The sequence below is a fragment of the Pelecanus crispus genome, chromosome 4, assembly GCF_030463565.1.
Source record: "Pelecanus crispus isolate bPelCri1 chromosome 4, bPelCri1.pri, whole genome shotgun sequence".
NCBI lineage: Eukaryota > Metazoa > Chordata > Aves > Pelecaniformes > Pelecanidae > Pelecanus > Pelecanus crispus.
The window spans coordinates 26737105-26759721 of record NC_134646.1 but is presented as its reverse complement, the minus strand read 5'-3'; the positions used below and the strand labels follow the sequence as shown (position 1 = coordinate 26759721).

Sequence of the window (22617 nt, the reverse complement as noted above, 5' to 3'; positions counted from 1 at the left end):
AACACCTATAAATGAAACCACGAAATAAGAATAGAAAGGTGGAATGCACGTGAGTATGTAATAATAAAAGGTGTGGCAAAAGTCCTGCATTACAGTAGGGCATGAGGTGGTGTTAGCAGGAGACACAACACCCGCTCCACCCATAGGGACTTTGAAGCCGAGCTGTGTTACAGGAGGCAGAGTTCCTGAACGCCGTGGCACTGTGGCTCTCTTCCCTACTGAAAATTGTCTGCCTGGGCTGTAATGGGTTTTAGTCTGTTGTAGTCTAAGTTGAAGGCAATGGCAAAATTCCCAGTTGCTTCAGCGTGGCCAGGATCTCCACCTCACGCTGGTTTAGGATACATAGAATCCAAAGTGCTGTCTGACAGCTACGCTAAAACCAACACTTCTCCTAGAAAATGTCTAAATGCAGAGTTAATATGTGAGATGTATTCTTAAGTAGATAAATTAGCTTAGACAATCACCTTGTCATTAACCTCAGTTTGTAACCCTTTGGGATGTTTTATCATTGTTTTGAACAGTGTTTTCTCTCAAAGTGGAATATTTTATCTGCTAATAGATGGGTTCAGTTGTAGAGAAGCTATTACAAATGGGTTTTGGTGTTTCCCATTAAGAATTATGTTGAAGAGGTATTGGTGTCTTATCTAAGTTCATGTCCTGAACTTTTTGAAGTTTACAATATCACTAGTGTTTCTCCAGCATGAAAAGAATGAGCAGAAGCAAAACTAGAGGATAATACCAACAGCCTTGTGGTATCCCTCATGTAAATGTTTCATTGTTCATCGGACTGTAGGATGGATGTGTGCTGTGTTGCCTGGAACAGTATCATTTCAGTAACTTGGTAGAGGCCAAGGATGTTTTAAAGTAAACTTGTATGTGTGGAAACTGTGGTGCCTAAGGGTAGAAACCTATTTCTAATTTATTCCACACTGAGATAATCTGAAAATTGTAGGTTTGTCCTGCTTGCATTGTGGGGATTTGTTTCCAGACCAAAAATAGTGATACCTGACAAGGAGGGCTTAATCGCCAATTTGTTCTGGCTCTACAAATGATTTAACTCTGCTGCAGCGGTTCATAGCTACATAATAATATATGATAATAACTTCCTAAAAAGCATTAGTGGGTTTTCTGAGGCTTGACAGCATTTGAAGAAAAACAAAAAAATGAAAAAAACCCCTTCAGACATACCTGTAGCACCTATGATAGATAGGATAGCATGCTGTGCTTGAATAATGTGAAGATCCCATTTTCTTAAGAAAAAAGTATTCTGGAGATAGACGCGAATAGAAATTTTTTCTCCTTAAAAGCCAAAATTAACAGCTGTTGCTTTTCAGCAAGCCGGTGCATTGATACCACGCTGAATGTATGGTGGCTTGCAAGCCTTTTGCTGGGTCAAGCTGACCGATCTTAGCGGGGGAACCTTGATAAACATAATCCTATGGAAATGAAGTGTTGCAGGTATAAGGAAAAGATGGATTAGAAGTTGCTTTTGATCTATGCGCTATGTCAAATCGCAGCATGGATGGGATCAAGTTACAGAGACGGTAGTGGGTGCCTAAGGAGGAGTGCAGACAGCAGCCTAAAATGGGGGAGAGAGGCAGCGGATCTTAACACGGGGGCAGGCAGGTTTCCTCTCCCTCGGTCCCTCCCGTGCTGGGTTCTTGCCTGTGACAGTGTCTCAGCTGGTGCCGTATTGGTGGGGAAATCTACTCCTGAATTTATGGGACTCAAACACAGTTTATCGAGGGAAACCTATTGCTCCTGAAGCCTTCTCTGCTCTGCACACAGACAAGTTCAGTATCTGGCAAAGCGTTTTCATCTCCTTAAACCAAAACTGCTCCTGGTATTTCAAAGTTTGTTCCAGCAACTGTTGAGCCTAAACTTGAGTGGCTGCAAAAGCTGACTGAAGGGAATAGGGTGCAGTTGCTTTTCTTACGTTGTTGCTTGTTTCTATAGAAACATCTTGTTTCTATTTTTATAAATGGTGTCTAGATTCTTGCTATGAAATAAATGTTAACCCAGTCTTTGTTTTGCAATTTTTTATTTAAACTCCCTCTAAGTACGTCACTTTTATTGGTAGCTGTTGTAAAGTGCTCTTGGTATGAAGAATTTTTATCGTTTTCTTGCATTTGCTTTTTTCCCCCCAGAGGAACAAGTTAAACTTAGTTTTTCTCTGTCTTGTTTTTCATCTGCAAGTGAGGTACGATTTTTTTTTCTCATTTGCTAATCTATTAATCTTTTCATATTTAAATAGCAGATTAAAATTAGCCTAGAGAAATGAGCCTGTTTTTTTTTTTTTTCCCTCCAGACAGTTGAAATTAATTTTGTTGTCTTAATAGTCTGTTGGCTGAGTATCAAGATCTTTTCCCTGCTTACATTTACAAGGTCAAATACTAATCATTAGTTTCATGCTAGCAAAGGATGCGAAGGGATAACGTTCTCTTCCTGCTCTAGTAGAAAAGGAAGAAAATCAGAAACATTTGCAATAAAATTATTTGCCCTTCTTGGGCAAATTTCACTTTCTTTTAATTAAACACGAGGAAACTTTTTAAGTATGAGAAAGCAGGGTGAAATCCTGGTCACATGCCAGATGTTACTAGTAACGAAACCATCTAGTTTGCATATGTGGAGGAGTAGGAGGCAGAAAGCCTGCGCCCGGCCGCCCTGCGCGCCGCAGGGTTTTGTGCTGGCGCCCTGCAACGGGGCGAGGCTGCGGTTCCGAGAAAGAGGCGGCCACGATCTGGGAACTTGCCTTTCACTGCAAATCTCCAAAGCCCGTCCGTGGCAGTACACTGGCCGGTCAGGTGGCTGAGTACCGGCAAGATTGGGTCATTCGTTCCTCCGGGACTTACGTTGCTGGCTACCTAACTGGCAAATATCTGTAGCCGTGTGTTGGCTGGTACGTGTCCCCGTCTGTACCCAACAGAAGTTGGTCTCTTATTTTGGAGGGGAGGGAACTTGTGGTTTCTTCCATCCTGGTCTCTGTCATCTGCTCACTTTCTTCTCATACTTTTCTGTAAGATTGAGCTTGAAGTATTTTCAGTTTTAGTTTGCATCCTCTAAAAAGAGATGACTTTGTGAGGCTTTCTCTTCTGAACGTTGATGTTCCAACTTCCAAAAATACAGGAGTATTTTTCAGTAGGTAAGCATGTTCCTAAAGTCACATCTCAGTGACTTTTTTGACATTTAAGTGTCTATGGGCTTCAGCTATCAGACACACCACCTGTTCCCTGGAGTAAAAATAACCATGACTGGAGTAAAACAGATAGTGAGCAGTTAAATAATGCAGAGAAAATCTTTTACTTGAAAAAAAGGAAAGTGTGCGGGTGGGACTGCAAGTGTGATATCCCTGCATTTCTTTATTATGCTTTTTTTTAACGTATGATTTGGATGATTGTAGTGTTTGCTACTAAACTCAAAAGGAGGCTTTTTTCTATCTAATGTGGAAGTAATTCTCTTAAATATGCCTTCTCTTTTTCTTTCTTTTATAACTGTAAATGTGACTGATTGTGATCTGAGGCATGTTACAATTTGGAGACACCGCTGCTTTTCTGTGTTGTAGATGAACTTTGTGGATACCTGTTTCCTACTCCCCTCTCTCTTTGCCAGCTTTGCCCAGCAGCATTTTTTGGACTGTAAAATCACACGCTTTTACGTTGAGAGCAGTTTAACTCCCAATCCATTGGACTTTTCTCCTCCATTGCTGGAGTTCACATCTGTGTAATGCCCTTTTGGGCAGCTGATGCAAGAAAAGAGAAACTGATAGACTTGTACTCGGCCTGGTGCTGTTGTCAAGTTGAGGGCGGGGTGGGAATTTTTCAAGTTGTCTGAGCAACAGAAGACTGTTGGGGTTTCTTCAGTTCATTAATCATGAGAAATAGGAAGAGGGATTTTATTTGGTTTGTTTTGAAGAATCTTGTACCTTCAGAGTAGTCGAATGGATTTTTTTTTTTTTTTTTAAATCCTGAATCTTTAGGTAGAGCAGGTTCCTTATGTTCATCCACTCCCTCCTACAGAATGACGGCTGTTGAACTTCAACCAGTTATTTCACTCAAGTCAGTTACTTAGGATTTGTTTTACACACACACAAAAAAATCCCAACCCAAACAAACCATCTCAAGATCCTTAGACTAAGTGTGGAAAACTCTGGACCAAGCTGCTGCTTCAGCAGATGAAACGCCTGGAAGGCAAGACCATAACTACGCCTGTTCTCCTCATGGCTAGTGCAGTGGTGAGGTTACAGGACTGAGAAATGTTGTGGTCGCTCCAGAGCCATTCCGTCTGTGGTCCTCCCAGACAATTCATCCAGCCCGCTGCTGCCTTTCCTGGTGGCCCCGTAGCACCTCACCCATCACGCTAGCCTTGCAGCGGGGTGGGTGTGATGGAGCAGGGCCGTCTTTCTCCCAGCAGGCTGGCAGGAGGCACTGGCTGCAGCTGCCGGAGCAGCTTGGGTCACTCCTTTGAGACCAATTTCTTCTTTCCAGGCATGAGCCCTGGGAGGCCCAAGGTTCCGGCGGGGGCAGCGACCCTGAGCACAGAGAGATTCACCTGCACACGGATGTTGCAGTAGTTTGTCGCGTGTGATCCGCACATGGCCAGCAAATCCACCGCGTCCAGCAAGCGTGGGGTGCCCTGCGTGCGGGCCCCGGGCTCCATCGCTTGCCGAGGGGAATGCTGCAGCAGCGGCCGTGCTGTGCTCCCAGGAGAAGCTGCAGGCACCTCCAGGCAGAGCTTGCTGGCGATGCTGTGTAAGGACATCTAGTCTTTGTGTGAGGACATAATTGATACTGTCCTTCAGTGAGCTAGCGATGCTGACAGCAGAAAAAAGAAACGCTAAATCTGCGTTTCCATGCTTTCTTTGATTAGCCACAAGAAAATAACTTCGAAGCGTGTTGGGTAGGTTTGTGTCCCCTTTGGATCCATTTGTGTTCTTCACCCTCCGAGGGCTTGGCAAAGTTATTTGGTGTGGTCTGTAAATGGTCAGGGGCAAGGAACTGTGTCCTTTTTTGAGGGGAAAAGACCTTGAACCGGCTACATTATACTTAGGAGGTGCAGAGAGGGATCAGCCTTAAAGGATTGTGAAAAGTTCAGTGCTAACTTTATCCTTCTCTCCTAGTGAGTAGCATGTGAATCATTACAAAGACGGTTTCTTTTGGGGGGGGGGTGTTGTGATGGGATCTCTTGTTTCCCGGTATGATCAAAACACCCTTGATGGGAAGGGGGTAAGCAAGAAAAAGTTCCTGCTGTCAGACTGGTGTGGAGTGGCCTCTGATCGTGACTTACCACGTGCTTTCCTGAATTTAGACAGCAGTGAGTTTGAGTGAATGTGGTCAAAGTTTGCCATAAGGAAGGGTAGTTAGTGGTCAGAACACACATAATTTTGTGTGTTATGTTGATGACAAACATAACTGGTAAAGCCACAGCTGGATGTTTGTTGGGTTCAGTAGGCTGAATTGACCTTACCTTCCCTGTTGTTTTAAAGCTAGTCCAGGAAAACGTTCAATTACATGGGAGACTTTTTTTCAGAAGCACTCCAGGGATGTAGGAGCCCCGGCTGTGCTGGACATGGACAGAACTTGCGCTTAGTATCTCCTCTGCGACCTCCTCAGAGACTTTCATTCTGAGAAAAGGTCATTTTATGGCATCCTGCGTCTGAGAGGGCGCCTGGTGGTTCTCCTTAAAGCATCCAAGCCCCCAAGCCATATGGCCATAACAGCTGGGTAAATTTGGTTACAAAGTTTCCGTAGTAAAGTTTTTCAGAGTTTGGATCTTCAAGTTCTGACTTTCTGCCAGTAAACAGTGGGAGACAGCAGACAACAGCATTTGCTGATTGAAGTATGCCATGTTGAACAGGGAGGGAAATTTTATAACACCAAACATCTGAAAAGACAAGAGAAAACTGGGTGCTTGATGAGAACCTTCAGGTACTGCAGTAGGCTTGTGAAGAACATTGTGCGTATGTGCTGAGCAACGGGACGATTCAGACACTTCCCGTGTGTTCCGTCTGATAACTCTATTTTTCATTTTAAATAATTTAAAGTCAAAACCAGAAACCAAATATGGAATGGAGTGTGGAGTACTGTGTCCAGCTCTGGAGCCCTCAGCACAGGAAAGACACGGACCTGTTGGAGCAGGTCCAGAGGAGGGCCACAAAAATGATCTGAGGGCTGGAGCACCTCTCCTATAAAGAAAGGCTGAGAGAGTTGGGGTTGTTCAGCCTGGAGAAGAGAAGGCTGCGGGGAGACCTTATAGCAGCCTTTCAGTACTTAAAGGGGGCTTATAAGAAAGATAGGGACAAACGTTTTAGTAGGGCTTGTTGCAATAGAACAAGGGGTAATGGTTTCAAACTAAAACAGGGTAGATTCAGACTAGACATAAGGAAGAAATTTTTTTACAGTGAGGGTGGTGAAACACTGGAACATGTTGCCCAGAGAGGTGGTAGATGCCCCATCCCTGGAAACATTAAAGGTCAAGTTGGACAGGGCTCTGAGCGACCTGATCTAGCTGAAGATGTCCCTGCTCATTGCAGGGGGGATTGGACTAGATGACCTTTAAAGGTCCCTCTCAACCCAAACTATTCTGTCATTCTATGAAATATTTTTTAAATGAAAAAAAACTATTGCACTGTATGAAAGCATTTAAGGAGTACAAAATGAAATGGAAATTGAGGCAATTAAGTCATACACAGTGGCTGTACATTTGTATAAAGGAGTCTGCTAGTGTAATTTGCTTTAAAGGCGTTGATGATCCCGGTATGTCTAAAATAAAATCACTTAGATTTAAAATGAATATAGATTACAGTAAGCAGTAATTCATTGCAGCAATTCAATAAGAAACATCAGGTTAGGAAACAAATGGTCCCTGGGCCCCTCTGAATTTCTTCATCGCTCCTGTCTCTCACAGAGTGAGGAAAGGCAAACAAGTTACTGCAGATGAAGTAGACCTCTCTTACGTTCCCTCCCGCACTATAGCAGATGAAGTCTGGGCATGCCCTCTGCATAGCACGTGTTAGCTATGAGGAGAAGAGCTGCTGTAAAGGCCTTGAAAGCATGCTTTCTGTGGGGCTAGGTGCAGGTAAAGCAATGCCCTCCACTCCCTCTTGATACACAAAAAATTCTTAAAAGTTATGAAGCCAAGGCTGGGTTGTTGATTTTTAAAAATAGCAACTTTGAAACAGAAACTTTTTTTGCTTTTAAATGAGGAAGCTCTGTTTTGTTGGGGGGGATGCTCAGAACGGGTACATTTCTCTTTCCACGCTTTTCTGTTACGGTAGTGTCTGTCTAGCTTCAGGCTGGTTCAGCAAGATTTAGTATGAAAATAGTCCTATGGAAATTAAGAGTCAGCTGGGAAACTGTGTGCTTGCTGAAGTTAGCCAATCTCTAAAACTGCTTAGAAAAGTACTTTTGCAGAAGAACCAGAAGTATTTGGTTCTAAGGATATGGTTTGGGAGCTACTGGCACATATGCAGGACGGTATGCTGTTTTACTATCGCCCTGAAAATTAGTAAGACAACTTCTAGGTGCAATGTTAAAGCTGATTCAATATTTTTTAGCAGTTTGGAGTATTGCAACATTACTGGTGTTTGTCCTAATGGTTCTATTTTAGTCATACCTCTGCAGAAACGTCTTTCTCCAGCATGTGAAATATTATGCAATAGTAAAGAAAAATATGCCATCTGTGTTTTACAGCTGATCATCTGTTTTCAGCTTCACTTTTTTTTGCTGAGTTGCCTGAAGCAAGACGTACTCAGCCTGAATGAACTGAAGTAGACTTTGAAATCTTGGGAATTTCCATGATCATTCTGAAGGGTTTTGTAAGCTCTTGAAAATATTTGGAAAAATAACTTGGCACTTGTTCTGTAATTAAACACACACTTGTCAGTCTCTGTGCCTAGAAGCTTGCTTTGCATAATCACTTTAGGCATTCATTAATCTACCCTTGTGTGAGAAGGAGGGGGTGAGATAAAGTCTTGCTTAAAAAAAAAAACCCACCAAACCCAAAACAACAACAACAAAAAAAACCCAAACCCAAACAAACCATAAATAAGAAAGACCTGGACAGCCTAAGTAAGGTGGAATTTACACTGTACGTTGCTTAAGAGACTGCGTGCAACTTCTTGCTGTTAGCTTATCAAAGCAGAATGGGGCTGCTAGGGAAATCCCTTGTCTTGCAGCTGGCTCGTACCAGGAGAGACACCAGCGTGGACACGTACAGTCCGTGTGCTTAGCTGGCCTGGTGAGACAGAGCTCATGGAAATGTGCCTGCTGGCAGCCTCCTTGCAAGTGCTGCGCTCTGCTCGCTCTGTGCGAAGGCTTCCAGCATGTTGCTGAATGCCATTAGTAATCCAGAGGCGAAGAAGTGATTTGTTTGTTTTCCCCCTCCTGGTTGCACTGTCCACTGGCTCAAAGCCTAAGCTACTTTGTTAGAAAATGTCGTGATTTCTCCTGCACACGTTAACTGTTTCTCTCAGAAGTGGTCTCTGCACCACTTGATGTGAGCTGCGCTCCGGTCCCCTCTGCCATCATCCCGTAGGCACGCGTTCCCTGTGATCTCTGCGTGCAGGAAGCAAATCAATGTATTTTCCCTTCTCAGCACATTCTTTCTCTTTTCCCTAATTGTTGCGATCAATATACCACTTAGGCTAAGAGTTTGCTTGTCTCCCCGTGCTCTTTGGGAATAGAGGGATGAGAGTTCCTGTAGTAACATTGAGTTCCTGGGGTGGTAAGCACCCTGCCCTGCCACGTCTGCAGGGGCTTACGAGAGGCTCTGCCTTTCTTGAAGAGGCTAATCTTGAAACACTGGAGTTAAAGAGGGGTCAATATTTATTTGAATTAAATAAAGCACAGTTAAAGCCGAAATGCTGAAAACTGGGGTTTCCGTATCCAGTGAGAGGGAGGAAACGACCTGCGCCAGAGGAGCGGGCTGAAAACAGACAAGGCGGTGGCAGTCAGTACGTAACCTCCAGTACTGCAGTTTTCCACGTTCAGGCTCTTCTGTAGAACCACAGAAAAACTGAACGCAGTATTCGTTACTGTTGAGGCTTCCTGCACCCTTCCCTTTCTGGGATTCAGTACTGAAGCTTAAACCAAAATCTTTATGAATAAGCAAATAAAAAAGTACCCAAGCATGCACAGCTGAGGGACTGTAGGGGTTTTGTGGGGTTTTTTTGGTAGCAGCTGTTGTGCTTTACCCAACCTTCATTCAGTCAGAAGGTTCTGTATTGTGGGCTAAGGTCTGGCCTAGAAAAAAAAATTAGCTTCCTTTGGTCTTTGCTGAATGTTTTTCTGTGGGAATGGGAATTCACTTTATTACTTGCTATGTAATGGAGAGCCTGGCACTGCTGTGGGAGGGAATTGCTGTTTCTCCACTGAGACCATGCCATGTAACCAGGGACGCAGAACAGCTTTCATCCTTGAAGACAGAACTAAAGATACATGTTTGCTTTGAATCCAGGAGTAGGCATAGAGTTTGCAGGCAATTTGTTGGACCTATTGATCTGTTGACTGAAATATTGATGCTGCATGTGTTTTTATTGCTGTCTAATGGAAGGATTAGAAAACTCAACGTTCATCATCTTGAAAGCGTGTTCACCCCATCATACCCAAACACAAGGCAATAAGGTTTTGTGCAAAGGATCTCTGGACACCGGGGAAGGAGAGGTGGGATTACAAGCTCTAATCTAGTTACAGTTTACATGTTGAAACAGTCGCATGTTTTCTGCAGTGATACTTAAACATGGCATCTTCATCTAAAGACGTGCTTCTGCCTTCCTGTGCATTTGCCCCATCATTTTTCTTTTTGGGAAAAGTGCAGCACTTGTTTCCCCTCCTGTTTGCTGCTTTGTACCACCGTTTTGCGTCTCTGCGGTCCTTGGGTCTGTCTTCCTTTGCCTGACTTTCATGGCTTTCTACACCAGCATCGGGATGGATGTTTGCCTTCTCCTTGGTTGAATCCAGTGCCCCTCTTTCAGTGGTGGTAGTAGCCCTTCAGTTCCCTGTGCTTTGGTGAGAAATACTTTATAGTTCGTGCTTAATAGTTTTGTATTGTTCTCATGACTCTGAAGATATTCTGGAAATCATTTATAACAAATCTACTTCAGTCAAATCCCCTTCCTGAAATTACAGGCATTTAATTCCATTTTGGTTGTGTCCGTTTGACATCTACGTTGCACGGACAGGTAAGATGTATGACCTACAGGAGAGCTTTACCCCTCTGGAGTGACATCTAGAGGGGAGACAGGCTGTCATGTGTTTGGAGTATCACTCAGATGTCCCACGTTTGGTCAAGTGAGTGTCATCCTTAACGTTGTACTGAAGTCACAAGCTATATAACATTTTCAACTGCTTGATTTAAGGAGTAGCTTTATTGCATGTCTATCTTATTTTTATGCATTCACATAGAAACAGCTGAGACTCGTTCAAAATCACAGTAATAAGAACAGACTGTACAACACATTTCCTAATTTTGTCTTCTCACCGCAGGTCCAGCAAGAACAAAGAAACCACACCACAGAACCTGTAATAGATGACTATAAAAAGATGGGGACTCTCTTTGGCGAACTAAACAAAAGCCTTATCAGAATAGGCTTCACAAGGATGTACTTCGGAGAACGGATAGTAGAACCTGTAATAATTATATTCTTCTGGGTTATGCTCTGGTTTCTTGGCCTACAAGCTCTTGGACTGGTTGCTGTTCTGTGCCTTGTCATTATTTATGTACAACAGTAAAATTTTATAGATGCTGTTGGGTTATGTATTTCAACACTGTCACTATGTCAGTGGATTTATGTGTTTAATTAAGTGGGTGGCACATCAAAAGCTGTAATGCTTTGAATGGCATTTTGCTGAACTTCCAACATTTGGGGTGAGAGGGGACTAAAATTATGTCTTTTAAGCAAAGTCAGCAGTGCCCTACTACATCTTTGAAGGGCAAAAAAAGGAGATGTTTGTAATATAATGGTATCTAACGTACTGTTTTCTGCACTCTTGGGGCCTTAGTCCAAGGATTGGCTTTTTGTTTTCGCCCCCGCAACGTTCTTGCTTTGTATAGTGAAAATTTGCTGTCTGGTTTTAAGAGGACACTTGATGTGAGTGTTCTGTTTCATTGGTGGGGAGGCTCGTGTGCTGTTTATTCCCCGAATCTGCATAACTTGCTAGTTTTTTGCTGAAAAGCTAAATCTGCACAAGGGAGGTTTGCTAACAAACCCACAATGATAAACGTTCATAAGGCGAATACAACTTCCCAGCACAGAAGCATCTTTGGTTAGTATAGTTTATAGCAAGCTTTCCCCCAGGAAACAAGCTATGCCAGCAAAATGCTTTTATACTAATGTTAGTGACTTCACGCAAGGCTTCAGCTGTTGTTCAGGAGGAATTGCAGTTCCATATTGGCCAAATGGTCTAACAGAGCTCCGCCTTGTTTTTGGAAATGTACTCAGCTCCTGCTGCTATTTTTCTTTCCTTTTTTTTTTATACTTGCTCTTTCCCCCTTCTAAAGATAAATAATTGGATAATTCATGAACTTTGTAGGTAGTTACAGCTGCAGTGTTGGAGAGTTGCCATTCCAGATGGCAATGCTAGAACAGTGTCTGCTTCCTGTGGGTTGTGTGTGAAGTGTCTGAACAACCAGATAGATTATCAGACCAGATCTCTTAATGCTTCCCTAGTTTGCTGCAGCGTGGACCCAACATGAGCCAGAAGCTTTGCGTACATAAGCAAATCAGACCTGTTTCCTCATGCAAGGCAAGAATGTAGTTGAAATCGGGTGGTCATTTTATTTAGTAGTCTTAACTGATTCATTTCCACGCCAGGCAACAAAAATGCATATCTATAGGTGCATGCCACAGGCAACACAAATCGAAGAATAGGATATATACATTCAGGATTAGGTGCAAAATTCACTCTGGCTCCCCAGGAGCCACACCAGGGCTGTACTGAATATTTCCAAGTTGAATGTGCTTATGTAAAGAAAAACAGTAAAATGAGACAGAATTGTTACTAAGTAGGCTACCAATTGCAAAATTGATTTCATCTATGGTAGACTGAAATTATACATTTATTTGAAGAAATGTAATAGAAGATGTGACATTTACATAAAACTACTTAACCTTTTTGTGGTGACTTTTTTCCTGAACATTTTTATACTAGAAGAGATCAACAATAGATTAGCTGAAAATGCTGTCTTATTCAGAGACTTTCAAAGATAAGGGGAGCTTCTTTATGGTCCCAGTCCTGCAACTCAATTCTCAAGGCCGATTTTATGCCTACATGGATCATGTTGATTGCTGGGCTCTGGTTCCAGGGCCCTTGGCCCCAGTCCTTACAGACTTTCTTATTAGTGAAATAATTGTTATTTAGGGCAGTGAACATGAAGGTCCAGCTCCTTTAAAGTCTTTATGTGCCTAAATGCCATCGTAGACATGTCTGTGTGCTTTTCTAATGAACGCGTAGTTACCCTCTGAGGAGCCGGGTCTCCTCTCCAGATCTTCAGATGACCTTGACTGTGGATCCAAGAGGCTCTGCTGACCCAGCAGGACTGCAGGGGAGTGGGACTGATGCCCAGCTGTGTGTTTAGATGGCAACCTGTGTTGATTGGCACCTACTTAAATAGTTATGCTGATGCTGTTGGCAAACGTTTGTTTGACAACAGAAGGTGTTCCTGGATACAGGGGTTTGCTATTCACAGCCGGAAGTCCCAAAGCAAGCAGCAAGTACAGGCTGAATTCAGAGGCAGGAGCTCTGTACTCACAAGTGCCTAGGGGTAAACTTTGGGTTTGTTTCAAGACCCTTAGAAAGCAGAACATCTTTTACACCTTTGCATATTTGTATAGATATAATGGTGGGTTTATGTGTGTTCTTCTTCTGTATAAGGGCTGTACTACAAAAGCATCTTGTAATTAAAAAAAAAAGAAAAAAATCCTTCCTTTCTTCCCACAGTCAAGTTAGTGTTCAGAGGATCTCATCCAGTTCCTTTTGTCCTGTGAGAAAAAGTGTCTCTGTGATACCCTTGTTGCAGCAGTACTCTTGTGTGAAGACACTGGGCGGTGAGATGGCATGTAGTATTTCCTGGAGTGGTGATTTTGCTCTGTACATACGGAATGGGGAACAATGAACCAAGGGTGTGACTGACAAGTTCAGTGAGGAAATTATTTATATGCATGTAACCTTTTATTATGTGCATAACTATGACTGTTTCACTTATGAAGTCATTTCAGTGTTCATTTTGATGTTCATGTTTGTATACATGTACTCTAGGGAAAGGTAGCTTTTGAACTGAGATTGTGTACGGTAAATGTTTTATATGGTTTCTCTTAAGGGTAACTTACTATGTCTTGTCCTTCATAGAAGTTTTTAATTTTTAAAAATCTGAAAAAGTATCCCTCCTAATGGAGTTAGGTTGACTGAAAATGAAAAATAATGTCTTGTATGGAAGATACCCCTCACCTATTTGGTTTTGTACATTCCATTGTATATAAGAATTTGCACCGAATCATCTGTCCTAATGCTGTGCTATTGCTACACTATCTCCCTGTCATTTGCAGGAAAGGAAAGAGGAGGTAAGGAAAAAAGGGGACTGGGATAGAATCAGGCATAAAGAGTGGAAAATGGAATGCATGAAAACTATGCATATATGTGTCAAAAGAAATCCGATTGTAAACATGTGCCAAAAGCGAGGGGGGTAGGGGTGAACAGTCCTTGCATTGTGTTCTTCCTTCCATCCAAATGTAGTTCCAAGGCAGAGGAAGCACCAAGTGTTGAAAGGATGTCCCTAGCTAAAAAGCAGAAGGTTAATTTAAAAAAAAGACAATTTCACTTTTGTCTATATAGTAAAAATAGATAAAGTTATTTATATTGGTATATGGGATTATTATTCTTCATAGAACTGAAAGCACCTTTATGTGTCTGCATGTGGGACTGTGTGAAGGAATTATGTCCCTTAAACCTGTGTTAAACAGCAAATGATGTAATTCTTGTTGCCTAGTGTAACATATTGAAAGCTTTTTACATAACCTCTGTGTTTTTAAAGGATGGACTCTTCAGTACTGTTTCACACCCGCCAAATGCATAAATGTTTGAACTACTGTGTACAGAAAAGACACTCTACGTGTAGGAGAATCTTGGAGAACCCTGTTAGCACTGAAAAGTCATCACATCGGAACTGTCTGTATAAAAAGGAAAAATCACGTTCCTTAAAAACTCCATATTAAATGAATCCTATGGAAAGCACTTTGTTACTCTTTCTAATAAAAAGCATTGTCATCAATGAGAACCATGAATTCTGTGTGGTGCTTTGTTCAAGGTTACTTGGCTCCTTTCAAAATTTCACGGTAGGCCCAGATATGAAACAAGGCGGCGTTCAGATATCCACTGAAATCAGTTAACTTGCAGCTAGTGGAGAAATAACTGCAGTACAAGAGCTGGATAAACTGCATCAGGTCTCTATGGTTGAGTGTGCAGCAACTTATGCTGAGTTAAAAAAAAAAACCAGTAGTAGAGCTACTAGTGTTAAATAATGGCAACATTGTGGTGTCAAGTAGCTTTTATTTCACAGCATATCTATTTTGCATCCAGAGTGGCCTCTGAAGGAAGCAGGGGTGTAACCTTTAAAGTGACAATTGCTGTGCCACAGAAAGGTTTGGGAGTTGTTGTTTGTTGTTTTAAATATGCACAGAACAGCATATGGTTCCAAACAAATCCACTTCAAACTGTTCATTCTTTTTTTTTTCTGCAGGTCAGAAGGGTGTTCGTTCTGCCAGATCCAACAGACACTTAAATGTATCTGTGTTGCTCAGGATGCACAGTGAGTTAAGCAGTACAGGTTTTCTAAAAGTAGCAAAGTTGAATTTTGGTCCTTCAAACTCATATCCGTGGTTGTGCACAAAGTAACTAAGGCTCACTGCTTGAATAAATTCAAGGCTTCAGGTTTTATTTCTGATAAAGTATCTTGGTCAGGCCTTCTATAGGGTGCGTGCAAATTCAACCTGGCTTTGACTCTGATTCTTTTTATCCTGGGCTTTACTCTAGGTTTTGGGAGTTTTTTTCTTAGCCTCTGCCCTCTGCCAGAACTGTCAGCTTCATCCCCTTTTTACTTCCCTCCTTTCACTCTGTAGCATTGCCTTTTCTCGGGCTGTTCACTAGAACAGCCTCTCTCTGTGCCAAGAGTTTGGGCCTTTTCATCATTTGGTCTTCTTAAAAGCTACCTAGACAGAAAATCTATTTTCAGTTGGATATTTTGTTTGTTTTACTGTGTGCCTGCATAACACCAGAGGTGAGGAAATTAGAGGATTTTAAAAAATTTGCATATGTTGGGTAGTCACTTCTTTTTTACAGTGCTTATCTGTTGGTTTAGATGATGGTTGCCAAACTGTGGTTGGCAGTCACCAAAGGTCCAAGAGAGTGTTGCAAATGCATAGGGTAAAGAACTCGTGGTAGATTGGCACCAGGATTTTGAGACTAGATGTGTCAGGCAGCATGTGGCTTCGGGTTGTTTCAAGCTTATGCAGACAGGTAGACTGCTAACTTCCCTTAACTCCTGCCAACCCCTCAGTTTCTTCTGAGAATGTCTCCAAATGCATATAAAATCATCAGTATTCTTCTGCACTCACTCTGAGCTTTCATCAGCTCTGTTTTACATGTAAGTACCAAAAGGGGATGAGAATAGGAAAGGGGAATTGGACTTAGAAGAGTGTTTTTAACTTGTGTGCAAGCTTGTAGTCTTTTAACATTTTAGTCTTGTACTGTCCAGATAATGTTCTTGTCTCTGGTATGCAGTTGTCAGAAGTCTTTATATCAGCCCCAGCTGATACGTATTTTCCAGTTAATACGAAAGTGAAGCAGCCAAGGTACATCCTTTTTCCCAAAGAATTTAATGAAAACAGCTCCCCCTCACCCCCAAGTGGCAGGAGAGATGCGACTGGATGAAGCCCTTCTGATGACAGGAGCTGCTCTGCGTGCAGCCTCAGGTGAACCAGCTCCTTCCCAGGGTACAGCAGGCTGCCAGAGCACCAGGGAAAACATCTTGCACCAGGCATCACTGAAATAGCAGGAGTCCAAGTGGCATGGAAAGGGAAGGACTGTTATACCACAGTCCAAGGGATTTGATCAGATGGTGTTTGAGACAGAGCTGTTACGGGATACAGTGTCTAGGTTTTATGTTCATTAAATGTACGTTAATTAAGCCCAATTGTTTCTTGGCTTGCCCTGGTGCATCACCTTGTGTCCAGAATGAACGTTGCTTGCAGCAAATGTTTCTGCTTCAGGAGCCTGTCTGTGTCTGTCTAGGCATATTTTAGACATACCATTTACTGTTAATTGCATTTTAAAGCATTACAAGGGAAAAGGGCTCATCTTCCAGTCCTCATTTGGATGAGGGTTTAATTAACATATGGGAGAGGGGAGCCAAATTAGCCACTGGCAAACTGTCCACAGCTTCCTCATAGAGGAAGAAGCTGCTAACTGATGTGTGGGTGATGAAGGTACAAGAGACATGGGTTTGCATGCTGTCCAGAATGGGTAGCAGAAAGTGACCATTTTCCTGTCCTAATTCACAAATAAATTCTCTGTTTTCTAATGCAGCAGTCTTCCTCTAGCTACCTGGAACAGGTTAGCTTCCCAGGTGCAAGAAGTCTGGAGCAAGGAGATGAGTTATTAGGTAAGGAAAATCTGTTGGCAACCAAAATCCTGTTAAGTGTCAGACATTGAGAAGTCTCCTCTTGACTTGAGTGAGATTTGAGTTCTTAAGTGCTTTGGCTTGTTAATTCCTTATTTTGAACATTTTACCTGGTTATCCTTTTAAATCATTCTTTGGTTCATGTTCTTTCAAAAAGCTGTTAATACGAGTGCAAAATTCTTGAAAGCTGCTCCTCTGTCAGTAGCTGTTACCAGTGGGGTGAAGATAGCCCGTGTATACAGGTCACAGGGAGAGAGCCTGGTGTGGCTTTAGTGCTGCCTGGCCTGGTGTCGCGAAGCCTTAAAGCAGGTCTCCAGCAGTTCCTTTGCTGTCACTTTCTGTATTCATGCATCTCGTTAGGTACTTAGCGAGAGCTGACATTAGCCAAGTAACTAATTCCCTTGGGCATTTCGGTGCCTTGAGCTCGGGACTTTCTCCCTCTGCTGCTGAACAGACTCTGCTGAGCTCCAGCACAGCTGAGCACCCACGTAACTGTCCTTCGCTTCTTGCTAAAGAGTGGAAATATGCTCTGGCATGCTGTGGTCATGTCGTCCTCCTCATAAGATTAGGAAAAGGAGCGATGATGAAGTTTTCCTGAGAGAACAAACATTTCTATGCCTTTAAGCTTACTTCAGTAAGTCTCTCTGTGAATATTCCTGTTGCAGAGAGGAAAACAAAATTAAGAGTCTGATGCCCATTTTTGATACTTAGTAGATAAGGGAACCAAGGCATGCAAATGTTTGAATAATTTTTTTTTTTTCATTTTGATTCCTAGTTTCTTCATTCCATCTGTGATTAGAGAGATAAGAAAGTATATGCTAGCAACTTGGCTCTTAGTTAACAAATTCTTATCCCAAGGTCTTCAACAGGTACATAGAAATTGCTGTTAACAAGCCCTTTTTTTAGCTTTTCTTCACAGTCTCTATTTTTTTTTCTTGTTCTAATGCATTAGCTTAGCTTTTTTTTCCTTTTTTTTAAACATAGGTTTTGGGGAGAGTCTGTTCCTTGCCGTGCATATACCTCAGTAGAGATGGACTGTTGGACAATTTAGTGTTTTGACCCTGCACTTGGCATGGGTTTTGTCACTGTAGAGACCTGCCTGTCTTGTCAGCTGTGCTTTACCAGCTGGAGTGATTTCTGTGCTAAGAAGCAGGTTGGTTTTAAAGTATAGTTAAGGCTTGAGATTAATAGAATTTATTTGTGCAGTGGTGGCTACGCTGCAGTGTCCAGGAGATTAAGCTATGTGTTGTAATGACAGTGTTTTGCAAGGAACTCTTAGAAAATAAGCCAAAGACACCGTAAAAAAGAATTCAGGTCTTCATGAGTAACTCTGCTCTGCCATTAATGCTCTGTTCTTCTGTTGTTGCTAAAAAAAAAATAATAAAAAAAAAAAAAAAAAAAAAAAACTTCAATGTATTTTTAAATCCTCCACTTAAATTTTAAGACTGATAGCACAGATCCTTTTTGACGCTACCCTTCTCCCATCTTTTCTGAAAACTTCCCGATTGCCACCTTTATCTTTTCCCCTCCAAATCCCTGTGTCATACAGACAGTAGAGGAAAAAAGGTGTAGCTATTCCCAGATTGAAAGCACTTGCTTCCAGTGCAGTGGTAGTGCAGGCTGCTTTTTCCTTCCTAAGCACTTCAGAGATCTCCTGGAGAAACTCAGAAACGATTTAACTCAGAATCAGCTCTGCTTCTGTATCTTATATATATGTTGTTTCTTTTTACTTGTTTTGATGAGTAACATTTAAAAGCAGGTTTCTGACTGAGCTTATTTGGGCCTGCTGCTGCAGCCTAAATAACCCCCACTGGAGGAGTCCCTAAAGGAAGGATTTGTCCTGTGTGCCGGATTGTACTGCTTTCAGACAAAGTCCCCAGGGCCAAATTCAAATTGTAATGGAAGGAGCATATTCCATCCCCTGGCACAGCTCTTGGTCCCGCTCTAACTGGTCTTGTCCCTTTGTTCTCCTTTAAGAATCTGTCCAGAACCCCCTCTCTGCAAATTACTGTAAAGATTCAAAGGGGGGTTTCAGCCTGCTATAACCTTCCCTGTAACACAAAGTCATGAATAAGTGTGCCAGAATTAAGATGTTTAACTGTCATGGGATCTGATAAGAAGCAAAGGTTTTTTGGAGTTTCCTGTAAAACACTGAAGTAGTGAAATCTTTCTTTCCCTCCCCTTTCAGCACTGTTAATGATCTATTTGCTACATGCCTAGTGGGTTTTTTTTTTTTTTATGTTTGTATTCAATGAACATTAGAGTTAATTTTTATCTCCTGAGTAGTGTTGAGCTATGACATTTTCCATCTTGACTTTTTTGCAATATGTTTTTATTCAATCCCATTGTCGGTCCTGGTGAAAGCTCAATAGATGCTGCTGTCGACAGGGGATAGAGGGCAGTGGTCCTGCACTTTCTAGCCCTGCCCAGAAAAATGTCCTTGTGTTGCCTCTGTGTCAGCCTGGGATCCAAGGTGCATTTCCAGCGAGGCCTACCCCATGGTGGGTTTGAAGCAAACCTGTGTTCTGGCTTTTCTGCATGCTAGGAAAAAGCCTGTTGGGCCTGTTTCATGAGAGTGCTGTTTCAAAGGCTAATGTGTTTCGTGACAGAAGTCACCTGCATCTCCAGTGACCTTAAACAGGGGAGTTGCACACTGCCTCTCCTCTGTCTCTGTGCTGGTGCTTGGGCAAGGATAATTTTGGCTCTTTACGGGACTGTAAAGCTTTTGCCTAGATTTCTGACTGATGGTTTAGGAGGAATCCTTTGCCAAGTGCGTAGTTCATAGAATCATAGGATCGTTTAGGTTGGAAAAGACCTTTAAGATCATCCAGTCCAACCATTAACCTAACATTACCAAGTCCACCACTAAACCAGTTAAGGGTAGAGTAATAATTTCATGTTTCCTGGCTTGGTGGCTGGATTATTTTTTAATGAAAGTAAAAACTAGGAGTCATTAAGGTTAGAAAGGATCTCTAAGATCATCAGTCCAACCATCAACCCAACACTACCATGTCCACTAAACCATGTCCCTAAGTGCCACGTCTACCCATTTTTTGAACACTTCCAGGGATGGTGATTCCACCACCTCTCTGGGCAGCCTGTTCCAATGCTTGACCACTCTTTCCGTGAAGAAATTTTTCCTAATATCCAATCTAAACCTCCCCTGATGCAGCTTGAGGCCATTTCCTCTCGTCCTATTACTAACTATTTGGGAGAAGAGACCAACACCCACCTCACTACAACCTCCTTTCAACTTACTGAGGGCACACTCAATCCCTTCATCCAGATTGTTGATAAAGATATTAAACAAGACTGGCCCCAAAACAGAGCCCTGGGGAACACCGCTTGTGACTGGTCGCCAACTGGATTTAACTCCATTCACAACTCTCTGGGCTCGGCCAGCCAGCCAGTTTTTTACCCAGCAAAGAGTACACCTGCCTAAGCCATAAGCTACTAGCTTCCTTAGGAGAATGCTGTGGGAGATGGTGTCAAAGGCTTTACTGAAGTCCGGGTAGGTGACATCCACAGCCTTTCCCTCATCCACTAGGCAGGTCACCAGGTCATAAAAGGAGATCAGGTTGGTCAAGCAGGACCTGCCTTTCATGAACCCATGCTGGCTGGGCCTGATCCCCTGGTTGACCTGCACATGCCTGTGGAGTGCACTCAATATGAACTGCTCCATAGTCTTCCCTGGCACCGAGGTCAGGCTGACAGGCCTGTAGTTCCCTGGATCCTCCTTCCGGCTCTTCTTGTAGATGGGCGTCACATTGGCAAGCCTCCAGTCATCAGGGACCTCCCCTGTTAACCAGGACTGCTGATAGATGATGGGAAGTGGCTTGGCAAGTTCCTCTGCCAGCTCCCTCAGTACTCTCGGGTGGATCCCATCCGGCCCCATAGACTTGTGAGCGTCCAGGTGGCATAGCAGGTCATTAACTGCTTCCTCCTGGACTATGGGGGCTTCATTCTGCTCCCCATCCCTGTTTTCCAGCTCAGGGGGCTGAGTACCATGAGGATAACTGGTCTGGCTATTAAAGACTGACACAAAGAAGGCATTAAGTACCTCAGCCTTTTCCTCATCCTTGGTGGCAATGTTCCCCCCTGCATCCAGCAAAGGATGGAGATTCTCCTTGGCTCTCTTTTTCTTGTTAATGTATTTGTAGAAACATTTTTTATTTTCTCTTATAACAGTGGCCAGATTGAGTTCTAGCTGGGCTTTTGCCTTCTAATTTCCTCTCTTCATGACCTAACGAGATCCCTGTACTCTTCTTGAGTTGTCTGCCCCTTCTTCCAAAGGTGGTAAACGCTCCTTTTTTCCCTGAGTCCCAGCAGAAGCTCCCTGTTCAGCCAGGCTGGTCATCTTCCCCGCTGGTTCATCTTACAGCACATGGGGACAGCCCACTCCTACGCCTTTAAGACTTCCTTCTTGAAGAAGGCCCAGCCTTCCTGGACCCCTTTGCCCTTCAGGACTGTCTCCCAGGGGACTTTCCCAACCAGTGTCCTGAACAGGCCAAAGTCTGCCCTCCAGAAGTCCATGGTAGTGGTTTTGCTGGCCCTCCTTAGGTCGCCAAGAATTGAAAACTCTGTCATATCATGGTCACTAAGCCCAAGGTGGCCTCTGACCACAACATGTCCCATGAGTCCTCCTCTGTTTGTAAACAGCAGGTCAAGTGAGGCACCACTCCTGGTAGGCTCACTTACCAAAACAGAACAGACCCCAAACTTTAAAAACAATCTAAGTGTAGGCTTCTGCCTTTGTCCTTTTGGGCTTTTTATAACAAATACATAGAATAGTTTCTCTCTCAAATAAAGAAGTAGCATTTGAACTATTCTTTTGTAAAATGAAAACACAATGAGTCTTTCAATAACACTTCTCATTCCACCTCCCAGGACATCCTGGGGTTTCCATATGTCTTACTGTTGCCCAAAGAGCTATACTGCAGCCCGTTTCCTACCATAGCTGTGTTTCAGCAGCTAGCACGTGATGCCAGCTGAAATGCACGTGGGTGTCTTCTCTGTGTTTCTGAATCAATGTTGTCTCATTGCTGAACTCTGAAAAGCATTTAATCCTGAGGAGGAGAAATGGAGCTTACTGTATCAAAGATGTACACAGGCACAAGAGTCCGTGCCATTATTACTGTAAAAAGCACTGAAGCACTCCACTGAAAAATTTAACAGTTGATGGTGCCATACTTTGTGATGATTGTTTTTGTTCATCTCTTCCTGCTTCAATGATTTTATTAATAGCAAAAATTTGCAAAACCGTGCTAGCATTGCAGTTCACGGATGTGTAATACCTGTTACCTTCCCATCTGGACAATGAGCTGTCACAGGCAAAAGATTTGTTAAACCTTGAATTTGTTTCTTTTAGGAGTGCCCTCTTCATATTCTGCTAGTAGTAATATACACATGAATGGAAACTACTGTATTATTTAGAAGGCTGGCACTACAAAACCCAATTTGAAATGTCTTCACAAAGGATTTTTAAAAAGGTACTGTGCACAATATCTTAATTTATGTAGGATCTTACTTCTTGAAACATAGGTCCTTCATATTACACATCCAGGAAGGGGCTGCCTCCTTCCTTGAGCTGTGCATGGCATTTCCCTGGCTCCCATTCTGGTCCCTGGCCCAGCTGTAAGTATGGGGTTGTGCACTTCTCTCTTTATAGAACTGTTCTTGAGAAGTGCCTTGCAGCTGCAAAAGCTCACATGAAGTTGGCAATGAATTATCAAATGACTTTAAGGATCACAGAGAGGGATGTTCAGCAATGAAAAGCAGCAACATCAGAAAGCCAATAGGTACAACTCATACAAGTGTGTTATTTGTCAGTTTAGAACAAAATCAGCTGTAGATGACTTAAAATAGGACTGGGACTGATACTGAGTTCTGGGTGGCCTGAAGAGCTATTGGTTGAGTAACTAAATTGAGCTTTTATTTGGTTTGTGTATG

The 22617-nt window shown here is 42.7% G+C and overlaps 1 protein-coding gene across 1 annotated transcript in view; it reads left to right on the top strand.

Annotated features, from left to right (window-relative positions):
* Positions 1–14245, top strand: part of FAM241A (family with sequence similarity 241 member A) — a 157314-nt gene extending 143069 nt beyond the window's left edge. Inside the window, exon 3 of the mRNA XM_075709448.1 lies at positions 10482–14245. Within this exon, the coding sequence (XP_075565563.1) occupies positions 10482–10727 (246 nt within the window). The 3' untranslated portion in view covers positions 10728–14245. The remainder of the gene's footprint in view (positions 1–10481) is intronic.
* The last annotated feature ends 8372 nt before the right edge of the window (positions 14246–22617 follow it).